This window comes from Hemiscyllium ocellatum, chromosome 12 (genome assembly GCF_020745735.1).
Source record: "Hemiscyllium ocellatum isolate sHemOce1 chromosome 12, sHemOce1.pat.X.cur, whole genome shotgun sequence".
Classification (NCBI taxonomy): domain Eukaryota; kingdom Metazoa; phylum Chordata; class Chondrichthyes; order Orectolobiformes; family Hemiscylliidae; genus Hemiscyllium; species Hemiscyllium ocellatum.
Window position 1 is genome coordinate 102,698,119 of NC_083412.1, and position 13,974 is coordinate 102,712,092.

Below are 13,974 nucleotides of genomic sequence, written 5' to 3' on the forward strand. Positions count from 1 at the left end.
TGGCTTTGTGGAGGTCATATCTGGATGTTCTGTAGAGCTCTGACTTAAATGCCACATGCCTGGACTTCAGTAGGCAGTGGATTTCTCGGTTCATCCAAGGTTTCTGGTTGGGGAACACACAGATTGATCATTTAACCAGATGTTTGTTTTGATTGATTCGGGTTTGAATGTTGCTAAGCAATTAATTGTAGGTGTGGGCTTTCCAGGGTTTGCACACTCCTGGATACTGGCCTCTGTATTCTCTGACACGATTCAGGACCAATGGGACTGTTTTGCTGTCTTGAGTCATTGACACTCTGACAGTCCTGCTTTTGTTTGTCAGCCAGCGCTCCCTGATTTGACCACGTTAACAGCCTCAGTCAGGGAACTCTGATTATATGTGGTCTGCCTGGCTGATTTCAAAACAATCACGACAGTGTAGCTGCTGGAGGAGATCACAGAGATTGTGAACAGTTTAGCCTTGGGGAGAAGCTAAACTGGAACTAATGTTATTGATATGCAATGATCAAAGAAGATGGGATTTGTGAATTGGGCAGTGCAGCTTTAAACACTAAATTTGTGCCTTGTGGGTGGGGTTGAGTTGGGGGGTGGGATGATGGGGAGAATATGACAATCTAGCCCAGCATGAATCAGTCGAGTCTGGGGGTAACAAAATCAGAAAAGAGGGTTTCAGCAGCACGTGGGCTATGACGGGGACAAATGCTGGAATGTTGCAATGTAGCTGTTAATGGATGATTTGGTGATTGGATGTTTACCTGTGCCTGACCCAGGTGTCTGATTCATACCCTCGCTCTGTGTAGTTCTCAGGCAGAAGGCCAGTCCTTCCCGTCTGATGAGAAGTTCCACAGACCCAGCCTTCACTCACGTCCTGCTGGTTTGTGGGGTCCAGGAAGACATAATCGCTGAAATTCAGTTTCAATTCATCATCATTCTGTGGTAAGTAAGGATAGAGTGTACGTGCAACCTGGGGGAAAAAAACATTGAGTACATTTCTCGGGAATGGTTGGGAAATGTTCTAGTTGATTGTGATTGTGTTTTTACTAAATAGCCTCTTCAGTACTGAGGCCAATAACAAAACAGAATTTGACCCAGGATAAGTAAAAAGGTCAGTGGAGCTTTATCTCAACTGGCCTAGAAAAGAAAATAATTTTTAAAGCTCTGCTTAGATAACGGCTTTAGCAACAATGTGGGCACCTCAATCCTGGAGGTTATAATCAGCTCCACAGGAATGCAGTGATGATGCCCCAGTGGGAATGAGGTAAAGTGACACCCCTACACCCTTCCATATCACAATAACATTTTAAGGGTGAGTTTAAGGGGAGACAATGGTCTAGTGGTATTGATTCAGAGAAAAGTTCTGGGGGAGCAAAAACAGAAATTACTCAAAATGCTCAGCAGGTCTGCCAGAATCTGTGGAGAGAAAGCAAAATTAACATTTCAGGGTCAAGTGGCCCTTCAATAGAACACAGATACTCTCAGACCTGCTGAACTTTTCCAGCAATTTCTGATTTACATCATTCACAGTTCTTTGGTTTTTAATGTTCTGGGGCACCCGGGTTCGAATGCTGCTACAACAAACGGTGGAATTTTAATTCACTAAAATATGTGAAATTAGCAATCTAAATAATGACCATGAATTAATGTTCGGTTAAAAAAAACCCATCAGATTCATTAATGTCTTTTCATGGAAGACACTGCCATCCTTAACTGGTCAGACCAACATGTGATTCCAGACCCACAGCAATGAGGGACAGGCAATAAATACTGGTCTAGCCAGTGATATCCCCCATCCCATGAATAAATAAAAAAAGTTGCATAGATTCTACTACCTCTTGCACAGAAAGGAAAGGATAATCAAACCTTGGTGTTTAAAAAATGCTTAGATGATGAGAGGTTTGTGAAGATTTGTAGCTCAGGTTGAGGTTTAGGGTGTAGGTTTGCTCGCTGAGCTGTAGGTTTGATATCCAGACGTTTCATTACCTGGCGAGGTAACATCATCAGTGGTGACCTCCAAGTGAAGCGAAGCTGTTGTTTCCTGCTTTCTATTTATAGCTTTCTCCTGGATGGGGTTCCTGGGGTTTGTGATGATGTCATTTCCTGTTCGTTTTCTGAGGGGTTGATAGATGGTATCTAGATCTATGTGCTTGTTTATGGCGTTTGTGGTTGGAGTGCCAGGCCTCTAGGAATTCTCTGGCATGTCTTTGCTTAGCCTGTCCCAGGATAGATGTGCTGTCCCAATCAAAATGGTGGGTTTTTTTTCATCCGTGGGTAGGGCTATGAAGGAGAGGGGGTCATGTCTTTTTGTGGCTAGCTGGTGTTCGTGTATCCTGGTGGCTAACTTTCTTCCTGTTTGTCCTACGTAGTGTTTGTGTCAGTCCTTGCATGGAATTTTGTAGATGATGTTGGTTTTGTCCATGGGTTGTACTGGGTCTTTTAAGTTTGTTAGTTTTTGTCTAAGATTGTTGGTGGGTTTGTGTGCTACTAGGATTCTGAGGGGTCTCAGTAGTCTGGCTGTCATCTCTGAAACTTCTTTGAAGTATGGTAAGGTGGTTAGGGTTTCTGACAGAAACACATAGATCTAGCTGCCATCTATCAACCCCTCAGAAAACGAACAGGAAATGACATCACCACAAACCCCAGGAACCCCATCCAGGAGAAAGATATAAATAGAAAGCAGGAGACAACAGCTTCGCTTCACTTGGAGGTCGCCACTGATGATGTTACCTAGCCAGGTAATGACAGGTCTGGATATCAAACCTACAGCTCAGTGAGCAAACCTACACCCTATGCTTAGATGATTGACAAAGTTTGCTAGAAAAAGACAGCTTCCCCTGGGAAGGAGGTTGTTCTGATATTCTAACTGGGCTGTTCAGGCGTGATGCTGGGAAGGACATCCTCACAAAGACAGGAATGGGAATCTAGAACTCACCTCCCAAAATGTGTTGGGTGTGGGAGGCGGGGTCCAAGTAAGAATCTCAGAATGGAGATGAGTCGTAATTTTGTTTTTGTAATGGAGGTCAGATGATGGGTGGAAGAACAGTGGAGTCCCATTGTGGCGGGCATGGATTCCTCCTGTTCATTTCCCAAGACAAGATTCAACAACAAATGATTGAAATCAGAATTGATTCTGATGCATCACAAATTATTCCTGCAATGACCAGCAGAAGGGAACAGACATATCGCTCAATCCGATAAGACAGGAATGTGGGAGCGAACAAACTCTCTCTGTGCCTTACCCAGACAAACCCATTACCTTATAATGTACAAATCGCATGTCTCTGGAATAAAGAGCTGCTGTCCACTGACAGGTAACCCCCAGTTTGATTGACTGAGCAAGTTCCTCCAGTTTCCACTGCTGTTGGACCTGGAACTTGTGAGAGAGTGTCAGGTGCAGTTGTTTGTTGTAGAGATCAATCTGACAATCTGTTTGGAGAAAACAACAAAGTCATGGATCATACAGGCAAGAGCTTCACAGTGGAACAGATCACACAATATCCCAGAGACAGATCACACAATGTCCCAGAGACAGATCACACAATAACCCAGAGACAGAACACACAATGTCCCAGAGACAGATCACACAATGTCCCAGAGACAGATCACACAATGTCCCAGAGACAGAACACACAATGTCCCAGAGACAGATCGCACAATGTCCCAGAGACAGGTCGCACAATGTCCCAGAGGCAGATCACACAATGTACCAGAGACAGAACACACAATGTCCCAGAGACAGAACACACAATGTCCCAGAGACAGATCGCACAATGTCCCAGAGACAGATCGCACAATGTCCCAGAGACAGAACACACAATGTCCCAGAGACAGAACACACAATGTCCCAGAGACAGGTCGCACAATGTCCCAGAGACAGATCGCACAATGTCCCAGAGGCAGATCACACAATGTACCAGAGAGAGAACACACAATGTATCAGAGACAGAACACACAATGTCCCAGGGGCAGATCGCACAATGTCCCAGAGAGAGATCACACAATGTCCCAGAGACAGAACACGCAATGTCCCAGAGACAGAACACACAATGTCCCAGAGACAGAACACACAATGTCCCAGAGACAGATCACACAATGTCCCAGAGACAGATCACACAACGTACCAGAGACAGAACACACAATGTCCCAGAGACAGATCGCACAATGTCCCAGAGACAGATCGCACAATGTACCAGACACAGAACACACAATGTCCCAGAGACAGATCACACAATGTCCCAGAGACAGATCACACAATGTCCCAGAGACAGAACACACAATGTCCCAGAGACAGAACACACAATGTCCCAGGGGCCGATCACACAATGTCCCAGAGACAGAACACACAATGTCCCAGCGACAGATCACACAATGTCCCAGAGACAGAACACACAATGTCCCAGGGGCAGATCACACAATGTCCCAGAGACAGAACACACAATGTCCCAGAGACAGAACACACAATGTCCCAGGGGCAGATCACACAATGTCCCAGAGACAGAACACACAATGTCCAGAGACAGATCACACAATGTCCCAGAGGCAGAACACACAATGTCCCAGAGACAGAAGACACAATGTCCCAGAGACAGATCACACAATGTCCCAGAGGCAGATCACACAATGTCCCAGAGGCAGATCACACAATGACCGAGAGACAGAACACACAATGTCCCAGAGAGAGATCACACAATGTCCCAGAGGCAGAACACACAATGTCCCAGAGACAGAACACACAATGTCCCAGAGACAGAACACACAATGTCCCAGGGGCAGATCACACAATGTCCCAGAGACAGAACACACAATGTCCCAGCGACAGATCACACAATGTCCCAGAGACAGAACACACAATGTCCCAGGAGCAGATCACACAATGTCCCAGGAGTAGATCACACAATGTCCCAGGAGTAGATCACACAATGTCCCAGAGGCAGATCACACAATGTCCCAGAGGCAGAACACACAATGTCCCTGAGACAGGTCACACAATGTCCCAGAGACAGAACGCACAATGTCCCAGAGACAGAACGCACAATGTCCCAGGGGCAGCTGTGATCTCCAGCATCTGCAGACCTCATTTTTTACCCGAAGATTTTAACCTACTGCGAATCCTCTTACAAGGATGCCTTCCTTGAAGAAGCTCTCTTCCTCCCTCTACAAGGATTTCAGTGAGTCCCTCTCTCACTGCACCCCCCAGGTCATCTCCTCTGCACAGAAGCTCTTCAGCCACGTTACCTCTCCGCCCCCACCCCACTCCGGCCTATCACCCTCACCTTGACCTCCTTCCACCTATCCCACCTCCATCGCCCCTCCCCCTAGTCCCTCCTCCCTACCTTTTATCTTAGCCTGCTTGGCTCTCTCTCTCTTATTCCTGATGAAGGGCTTATGCTCGAAACGTCGAATTCTCTATTCCTGAGATGCTGCCTGGCTTGCTGTGCTTTGACCAGCAACACATTTGCAGCTGTGATCTCCAGCATCTGCAGACCTCATTTTTTACCAGGGGCAGATCACACAATGTCCCAGAGACAGATGACACAATGTCCCAGAGACAGAACACACAATGTCCCAGTGACAGAACACACAATGTCCCAGGGGCAGATCACACAATGTCCCAGAGACAGATCACACAATGTCCCAGAGACAGGTCACACAATGTCCCAGAGACAGAACACACAATGTCCCAGAGACAGATCACACAATGTACCAGAGACAGGTCACACAATGTCCCAGAGACAGGTCACACAATGTCCCAGAGACAGGTCCCACAATGTCCCAGAGACAGAACACACAATGTCCCAGGAGCAGATCACACAGTGTCCCAGGAGCAGATCACACAGTGTCCCAGCGGCAGATCACACAATGTCCCAGAGACAGGTCACACAATGTCCCAGAGACAGGTCACACAATGTCCCAGAGACAGAACACACAATGTCCCAGGAGCAGATCACACAATGTCCCAGCGGCAGATCACACAATGTCCCAGAGACAGATCACACAGTATCAGAGTCAGATCACACAGTATCAGAGTCAAATCACACAATATCAGAGTCAGATCACACAGGATCAGAGTCAGATCACACAATATCAGAGTCTGATCACAAAGTATCAGAGTCAGATCACACAGTATCAGTGTCAGATCACACAGTGTCAGAGAGTCAGATCACACAGTATCAGAGTCATATCATACAGTATCAGAGTCAGATCACACAGTATCAGAGTCAGATCACACAGTATCAGAGTCAAATCACACAATATCAGAGTCAGATCACACAGTATCAGAGTCAGATCGCACAATATCAGTGTCAGATCACACAATATCAGAGTCAGATCACACAGTATCAGAGTCAGATCACACAGTATCAGTGTCAGATCACACAATATCAGAGTCAGATCACACATTATCAGAGTCTGATCACACAGTATCAGAGTCTGATCACAAAGTATCAGAGTCAGATCACACAGTATCAGTGTCAGATCACACAGTGTCAGAGAGTCAGATCACACAGTATCAGAGTCATATCATACAGTATCAGAGTCAGATCACACAGTATCAGAGTCAGATCACACAGTATCAGAGTCAAATCACACAATATCAGAGTCAGATCACACAGTATCAGAGTCAGATCGCACAATATCAGTGTCAGATCACACAATATCAGAGTCAGATCACACAGTATCAGAGTCAGATCACACAGTATCAGTGTCAGATCACACAATATCAGAGTCAGATCACACATTATCAGAGTCTGATCACACAGTATCAGAGTCTGATCACACAGTATCAGAGTCAGATCCCACAGTATCAGAGTCTGATCACACAGGATCAGAGTCAGATCACAGTATCAGTGTCAGATCACACAGTGTCAGAGTCAGATCACACAGTATCAGAGTCAGATCACATAGTATCAGAGACAGATCACACAGTGTCAGAGTCAGATCGCACAGTATCAGAGTCAGACCACACAGTATCAGAGTCAGATCACACAGTATCAGAGAGTCAGATCACAGTGTCAGAGTCAGATCACACAGTATCAGAGTCAGATCACACAGTATCAGAGTCAGATCACACAGTATCAGAGAGTCAGATCACACAGTATCAGAGTCAGATCACACAGTATCAGAGAGTCAGATCACACAGTATCAGAGAGTCAGATCACACAGTATCAGAGTCAGATCACACAGTATCAGAGTCAGATCACACAGTATCAGAGAGTCAGATCACACAGTGTCAGAGTCAGATCACACAGTATCAGAGACAGATCACACAGTATCAGAGTCAGATCACACAGTATCAGAGAGTCAGATCACACAGTGTCAGAGTCAGATCACACAGTATCAGAGAGTCAGATCACACAGTATCAGAGTCAGATCACACAGTATCAGAGTCAGATCACACAGTATCAGAGAGTCAGATCACATAGTATCAGAGACAGATCACACAGTATCAGAGTCAGATCACACAGTATCAGAGAGTCAGATCACACAGTGTCAGAGTCAGATCACACAGTATCAGAGTCAGATCACACAGTATCAGAGTCAGATCACACAGTGTCAGAGTCAGATCACATAGTATCAGAGACAGATCACACAGTGTCAGAGACAGATCACACAGTGTCAGAGAGTCACATTCATTGTGTTACAAAAACCCCCTAAAGAATGATAAGAGTAGAATTCCTTGACCTCCCCCCCACCCCCCCCCCCCACCAACTCTTCCGCTGACCATCCCGGTGACCCCATGAGTTCTCTCCTCTTTCTGCGACTTATCTTGTCCCCATAATGATCCCCACACACACCACATGGCGTTCCCCCAACCCAGTAATCTCCCTATGATGCTCATCACACCCATTATCCCTTTCACTCTGCCCATGAATCCTCCCAATCTCTGAGGTAGAGAATTTCAAGACTCAGCGCAGTTTATGATGTAATGAGAGAGGTTGAAATGACCATCTGAGAGAATCCTTCCTGTCTCAACTCCATCCTGAACAGGTGACCTCACCTTCTCAAACCATATCCACAATTTTAGTTCCCTCCGTAACAGGACATACTCATCTAGTGTCCTGCCCCACTCAAGGTCTTCTCAGTTTCTATTTCATAAGATTGAAAAATTAGTATCCTGAGGGGACTTATTTTTTTACACAGAGGGTAGGAAGTGCCTGGAATGCTCTGCCTGTGGAGGCAGTGGAGGCAAACCCAACAACAACATTTAAGTGGCATTTTGACCAAATAGGCAGGGAATAGAGCGTTACAGACCATGAATTTTAGATCTCTTGAAATACTTTTTAACATTACATTTGCCAATTGAAGTTACACGTTACCCTTAAGAGAATTCTCAAATAGGATTCCTAAAATCCTTTGTGCTTCAGATTTCTGAATCCTTTCCCCACTTACAAAATCGCTGACTCCTCTATTCTTCCTATCAAAGTGCTTAACCTCACACTTTCCCATGTTGTAATTCCCAGCTTGTCCAAGACCTTTGTTTGGTAGACTTGCACATTGTTCCATTGCAATTACATTCCTAAATACTTCCTAAGTTTCTTGAAAATTTCCACCTCTACCACCCTTCCAGGCTGCCCACACCCTCTGGTAGTCAGCTGGGCCCCCTTTCGATGGAGCTTCAAGGAATGTGAGGAGATCACATTGAAACGGTTCAACCTCTGACACAGCAGGACAAGCTCGTTGCAACAACGGTGTATCGGAGAGTCCGGATAAATTGCCTCAGGACATGGGGAGGCCATTTTGAATTTGGATAAGCAGAAATTTCTTCACTGAAGGTCATTGAGGTCAAGCTGCTGAATAGACCTAAGAAAGAAATATTTGTCCAGTCATTGGAGAGGTGGGGGTGGGGTGGGGGTGGTGGGGAGATTGGGAGAATGGAGCTGAGATGGAGGATCAATCTGAATGACAGAACAATATCAACAGGACAATTGGCAGGCTCTTACTCCTAATTACTGTGTTTCTAGTTGTTGTCCAAATTTGCACAGTTAGAGAAACAGCAAAACACAATGGTTTATTCAACATCTAGCTCAGCCTATGGCACAAAATAATTAATGGTTGCTAAATGTTTAATCAGCATATTGAACCCGTTATGTAACAGTCCCATTATGTAACATTGCAAGTTTGATAACAGCACTCAAAATCAGAAGTTCTGCTAATTCCATCTGAAGAAACATCCCTCATGGACACCCATCTGACAGTCAGAACAGATATCTGGGAGCAATCCTTCCTCATCTGGTTGCTCCTCACATCACTCTGGCTAACTCGGATCCTGAATATGGAGCAACATCTTCAGAGTCAATGTACCTCAGCAACTTTTCACACAGATTCTATCAGGCAGCTATCGAGGAGAACAGTGAGGCAGCAGCTCTTCCACAGGCAAGCCCTTGTTTTAGCTTGAAACCTCCTTTGCCACAAGTGAGTCAGCAGATGTTGCATTGTTGTGCTCAATTATGGAATCTCTAACTCTCTGCCTCTGCACCTCCCTTGCAATTGTCCTCAATCCCCTTTGACTTCCAGTAAGACCTCATGACACTGCAGAGGGAGTTCCACATCAAGCAATGCATCCATTTCATCCTGCAGCTGGGGCACTGTGTCCGCCTCAGATTACAGTCCTGTGGAGACACTCAGGTAAGTCCCACGTTCTCCAGTTTTAATAGTGCTATCCCAGTAGAAGCAAATTCCACAGTCTCTTAAACACATCGTCTCGATGCTTTGGTGTATTTAGAGTTACAGCCTAAGGTTCAGCAGCAGCAGCACAGGCAGCATGGCATATCTCAGAGTGAAATGAGTCAGGAGCCACTGGATAAATACCTGGGGGGAGGGGGGGGGGGGGGGGGTCAGCGAGGGTGAACCTGGGGGTGAATAGGAGGATAAATACCTGAGGAGATGGGGGGGTGGGTGTCAGTCAGAGTGATCCTGGGGGTGAACAGCAGGATAAATACCTGAGGGGGGGGGTCAGCGAGGGTGAACCTGGGGCTGAACATCAGGATAAATACCTGAGGAGGGGGTCAGTCAGAGTGACCCTGGGGGTGAACATCAGGATAAATACCTGAGGAGGGTGTCAGTCAGAGTGACCCTGGGAGTGAACATCAGGATAAATACCTGTTATTTGCTGTTTGTACTTGATAAGTTTCACGCTGGGAGGAGAACATCACCCTCTGTAATGACTCTTCTCCAACGCAGGAAGTCAGGAACACTCCCAGTTTCCATGGTGACTGTGTGTATGAGAAGCATGTTCAGCTGGAGCTCCTGAGTTAGAGTCTGGAGTGCCTAGAGTTGTGGACACATGCACCGTGGGACATCCCTGGGGCTGAGAACATTGCAGATAGCACATTTACCAGTCAGAGCTACACATACAGGAAAGAGTTGGGTGGCCACCAAGAAGACCAGGCGATGCAGGAGTCCCCTGTGACCATTCCCCTCTCAAACACAGCACACCTGTTGGGGCCTGGGGAATGACCTCGAATGGAAAGCAGCAGCACATCGGGGGCTCCATGACAGGCACTGCTAGACACCAGGGAGGGTCAAAGTGTAGGCGAGGAGGAGTGAAAGAGTAATCTATAGTCAAGGGCACAGAGAAATTTTGGGGACTTGACCAAGAGCTTTGTATCTTCGTTGGTGTTGGAGAGATCTCAGAGAACTAGCCAGGAGCTGATGTTGTTCCTCTGTTCAAGAAGGGAAATAGGAATAATCCAGGAAACTACAGACTGGTGAGTTTCACATCAGTGTTTGGGAAGCTATTGGAGAGAATTCTTAGGGATAGAATTTACGTGAATTTGGAAAAGCATGATCTAATTAGGAACAGTCAGCATGGCTTTGTGCAGGGCAGGTCATGTCTTACTAACCTGATTGAATTTTTCAAGGAGGTGATGAAGGTGATTGATGAAGGTAGAGCAGTGGATGTTGTTTACATGGATTTTAATAAGGCTTTCATAGAGTCATAGAGTTATAGAGATGTACAGCATGGAAACAGACCCTCAGTCCAACCTGTGCATGCCGACCAGATATCCCAACCCAATGTAGTCCCACCTGCCAGCACCTGGCCCATATCCCTCCAAACCCTTCCTATTTATATACCCATCCAGATGCCTCTTAAATGTTGCAATTGTACCAGCCTCCATGGTAGGCGCATCCAGAAGCTTAAGATGTGTGGGATCCACAGTGACTTGGCCACGTGGATTCAGAATTGGCTTGCCCACGGAAAACAGAGGGTAGTGATGGAAGGGTGTTTTTCAGGCTGGAGCTCCGTGAGTAATGGTGTACCACAGGGATCCATCCTGGGAGCTCTGCTGTTCCTGAGATATAAACAACTTGGATGGAAATGGAAGTGAGCGGGTTAGTAAGTTTGCAGACAATACAAAGATTGGTGGAGTTGTGGATAGTGTAGAAGGTTGTCAAAGGATACCGCAGGATATGGATCAGCTGTAGATGTGGGCAGAGAAATGGCAGATGGAGTTCAATCTGGTGAGGTGTGGGGTGCTGCACTTTGAGAGATCAAATGTTAAGGGAAAGTATACAGTTAATGGCAGGACCCTGAACAGCATTGATATATAGAAGGATCTTGGGGTTCAAGTCCACAGCCCCCTGACAGTGTCCACACAAGAAGATAGGGTGTTGAAGAAGGGGTATGGACATGCTTACCTTTACTGGTCGGGGGAACTGAGTACAAAACTCCGGATGTCATGTTGCAACTTTATGATGTGGAGGTGCCAGGACTGGACTGGGGAACAGGAAATGGAAAAGCCCTGGGGAAATCTGATGTACAGAGAGAACTGGGTGTTCAGGTCCACTGTTCCCTTGAAGATGGTAACGCAGGTTGGTAGAGTGGTCAAGAAGGCATATGGCCTGCTTTCCTTCATTGGACGGGGTACTGAGTACAAGAGTTGGCAGGTCATGGTACTGTTGTATAAGACTTTGGTTCGGCCACATTTAGAATACTGTGTACAGTTCTGGTCACCACATTACCAAAAGGATGTGGATGCTTTGGAGAGGGTGCAGAGAAGGTTTACGAGGATGTTGCCTGGTATGGAAGGTGCTAGCTATGAGGAGATGTTAAGTAGATTAAGATTATTTTCATTAGAAAGGCAGAGGTTGAGGGGGAAACCTGATTGAGGTTTACAAAATCATGAGAGGTATAGACAGGGTGGATAGCAAGAAGCTTGTTCGCAGAGTGGGGTCTCAATTACTAGGGGTCACGAGTTCAAGGTGAGAGGGAAACGTTTAAGGGAGATATGCGTGGAAAGTTCTTGATGCAGAGGATGGTGGGTGCCTGGAATGCAATGCCAGCTGAGGTGATAGGTACGGGAATGATAGTGTAATTTAAGATACATGACAGATACATGAATGGGCAGGGAGCAGAGGGATAAGGACCCTTAAGAAAAAGGTTGCAGGTTTAGAGAGAGGATCTGGATTAGCACAGGCTTGGAGGGCCGAAGGGCCTGTTCCTGTGCTGTAATTTTCTTTGTTCTTTGGGGTGAACAATTCTGTCACATGACATTAGGTTTATTTGAAATCACAAGCTTTCAGAGAGTAGCCTCTTTGTCAGGTGAAGTGAGAGAGAAGCACACAGGCACAGAGTTCATGGGCACAAAGATCAAAAGATCAGACAAACGGTGTGAGGGGGGCGTTGACAGGCTGCATTGGTCTCTGGAGATGATCAAAAGTGTCAGACCATGTGAGTAAAGTGTTAACAGCTGAATAACAAATGAAGGGATGAACTATAATCTGATTAATTCAGGCAGAGTGATAATTGCAAACAATTAAATTAAAAATAAGGTGGTGCTGGAGACAAACCAAATGGCTGGAATAACACAATCGGTATAGGAGTTGTGCTGAAGGCCTAATCAAAGTGACAAGTAATCCAAAACTGTAGAAAACTAATTAAGGTAGAGAGACCATAATAAGTTATCAAGGTGATGGTATCAAAATGTGAGAGTAAGGAAGACTTTACAGATACAGAGCAGTGTCACCTGGAGCGCGACATGAACCCAGGTCACGGTTGAGGCTGTCTTCGTGGGTGTGGAACTTGGCTTTCAGTCTCTGCTTGGTGATTCTGTTTTGTTGTGTATTTTAAAAGCCGCCTTGGAGGACACTTACCTGAAGATTGATCACCTCTCACAAGGTGAGAGGGGGAAAGTTCAAAGGAGATGCGAGGGGCATGGTAGGAGGTAGATACAGCAGAGGCATGGAAAAGCCTTTTCGATAAGCACATGAATATGCAAGGGTTGGAGGGATGTGGACCAAATGAGGGCAGAAGGGGTTTGTTTCAGTTGGTGTCATGTGTGGCACAGCATCAGGGGCCCGTTCCTGTGCTGTATAATTCTATGTTCTATGTTCCTATGTTCTAAGTGCCAAGTGGATGATCCATTAGAGATTTCTCCAGTGGTTCCCAGCATCACAAATGCCAGTTTTCAGTGAATTTGATTCACTTCATGTGATAGCAAACTGTTGGAAGCACTGGATACTATAAAGCCTATGGGCCCTGAAGACATTCCAGCAATAAAACTGAACTTGTGCTCCCGAATTTGGCTCCCCTAGCTATGCTGTTCCAGTACAGTGACAACACTTATATCTTCCCAACAATGTGTAAATTTGCCCAGGAACGTCCTTTACATAAAAAGTTGGACAAATCCAACCTGGCCAATTCCCGCCCCATCAGTCTACTCTCAATCATCAGTCAAGGGATGGAAGATGTTACCAACAGGGCTATCAAGCAGCACCTGCTCAGCAATAACCTGCTCAGTGACCCCCCTGTTTGGGTTCCCCTGGGGTCACTCAGCTCCTGACCTCATTCCAGCCTTGGGTCAAACATGGATAAATGAGCTGAATCCCAGAGGGGAGGGGAGAAGGACAGCCCTAGACATCAAGGCTGTATTCAACCGAGTGTGGCATCAAGCAGCCCGGGCAAAACTGGAATCAATGGGTATCAAGGGGGCAAACTCTCTATTGATTGCAGTAATTCTTGATACATAGGAAGGTGGT

General features: G+C 46.1%; 1 protein-coding gene across 1 annotated transcript in view; it reads right to left on the reverse strand.

The window, feature by feature from the left end:
* LOC132820642 (ubiquitin-associated and SH3 domain-containing protein A-like) overlaps window positions 1–13,974 on the reverse strand; it is a 113,281-nt gene that overhangs the window by 56,285 nt on the left and 43,022 nt on the right. The window contains exons 5-6 of the mRNA XM_060832844.1: window positions 3,254–3,423; window positions 756–964 (exon numbers count right to left, since the gene is read on the reverse strand). Of these exons, the coding sequence (XP_060688827.1) occupies window positions 756–964; window positions 3,254–3,423 (379 nt within the window). The remainder of the gene's footprint in view (window positions 1–755; window positions 965–3,253; window positions 3,424–13,974) is intronic.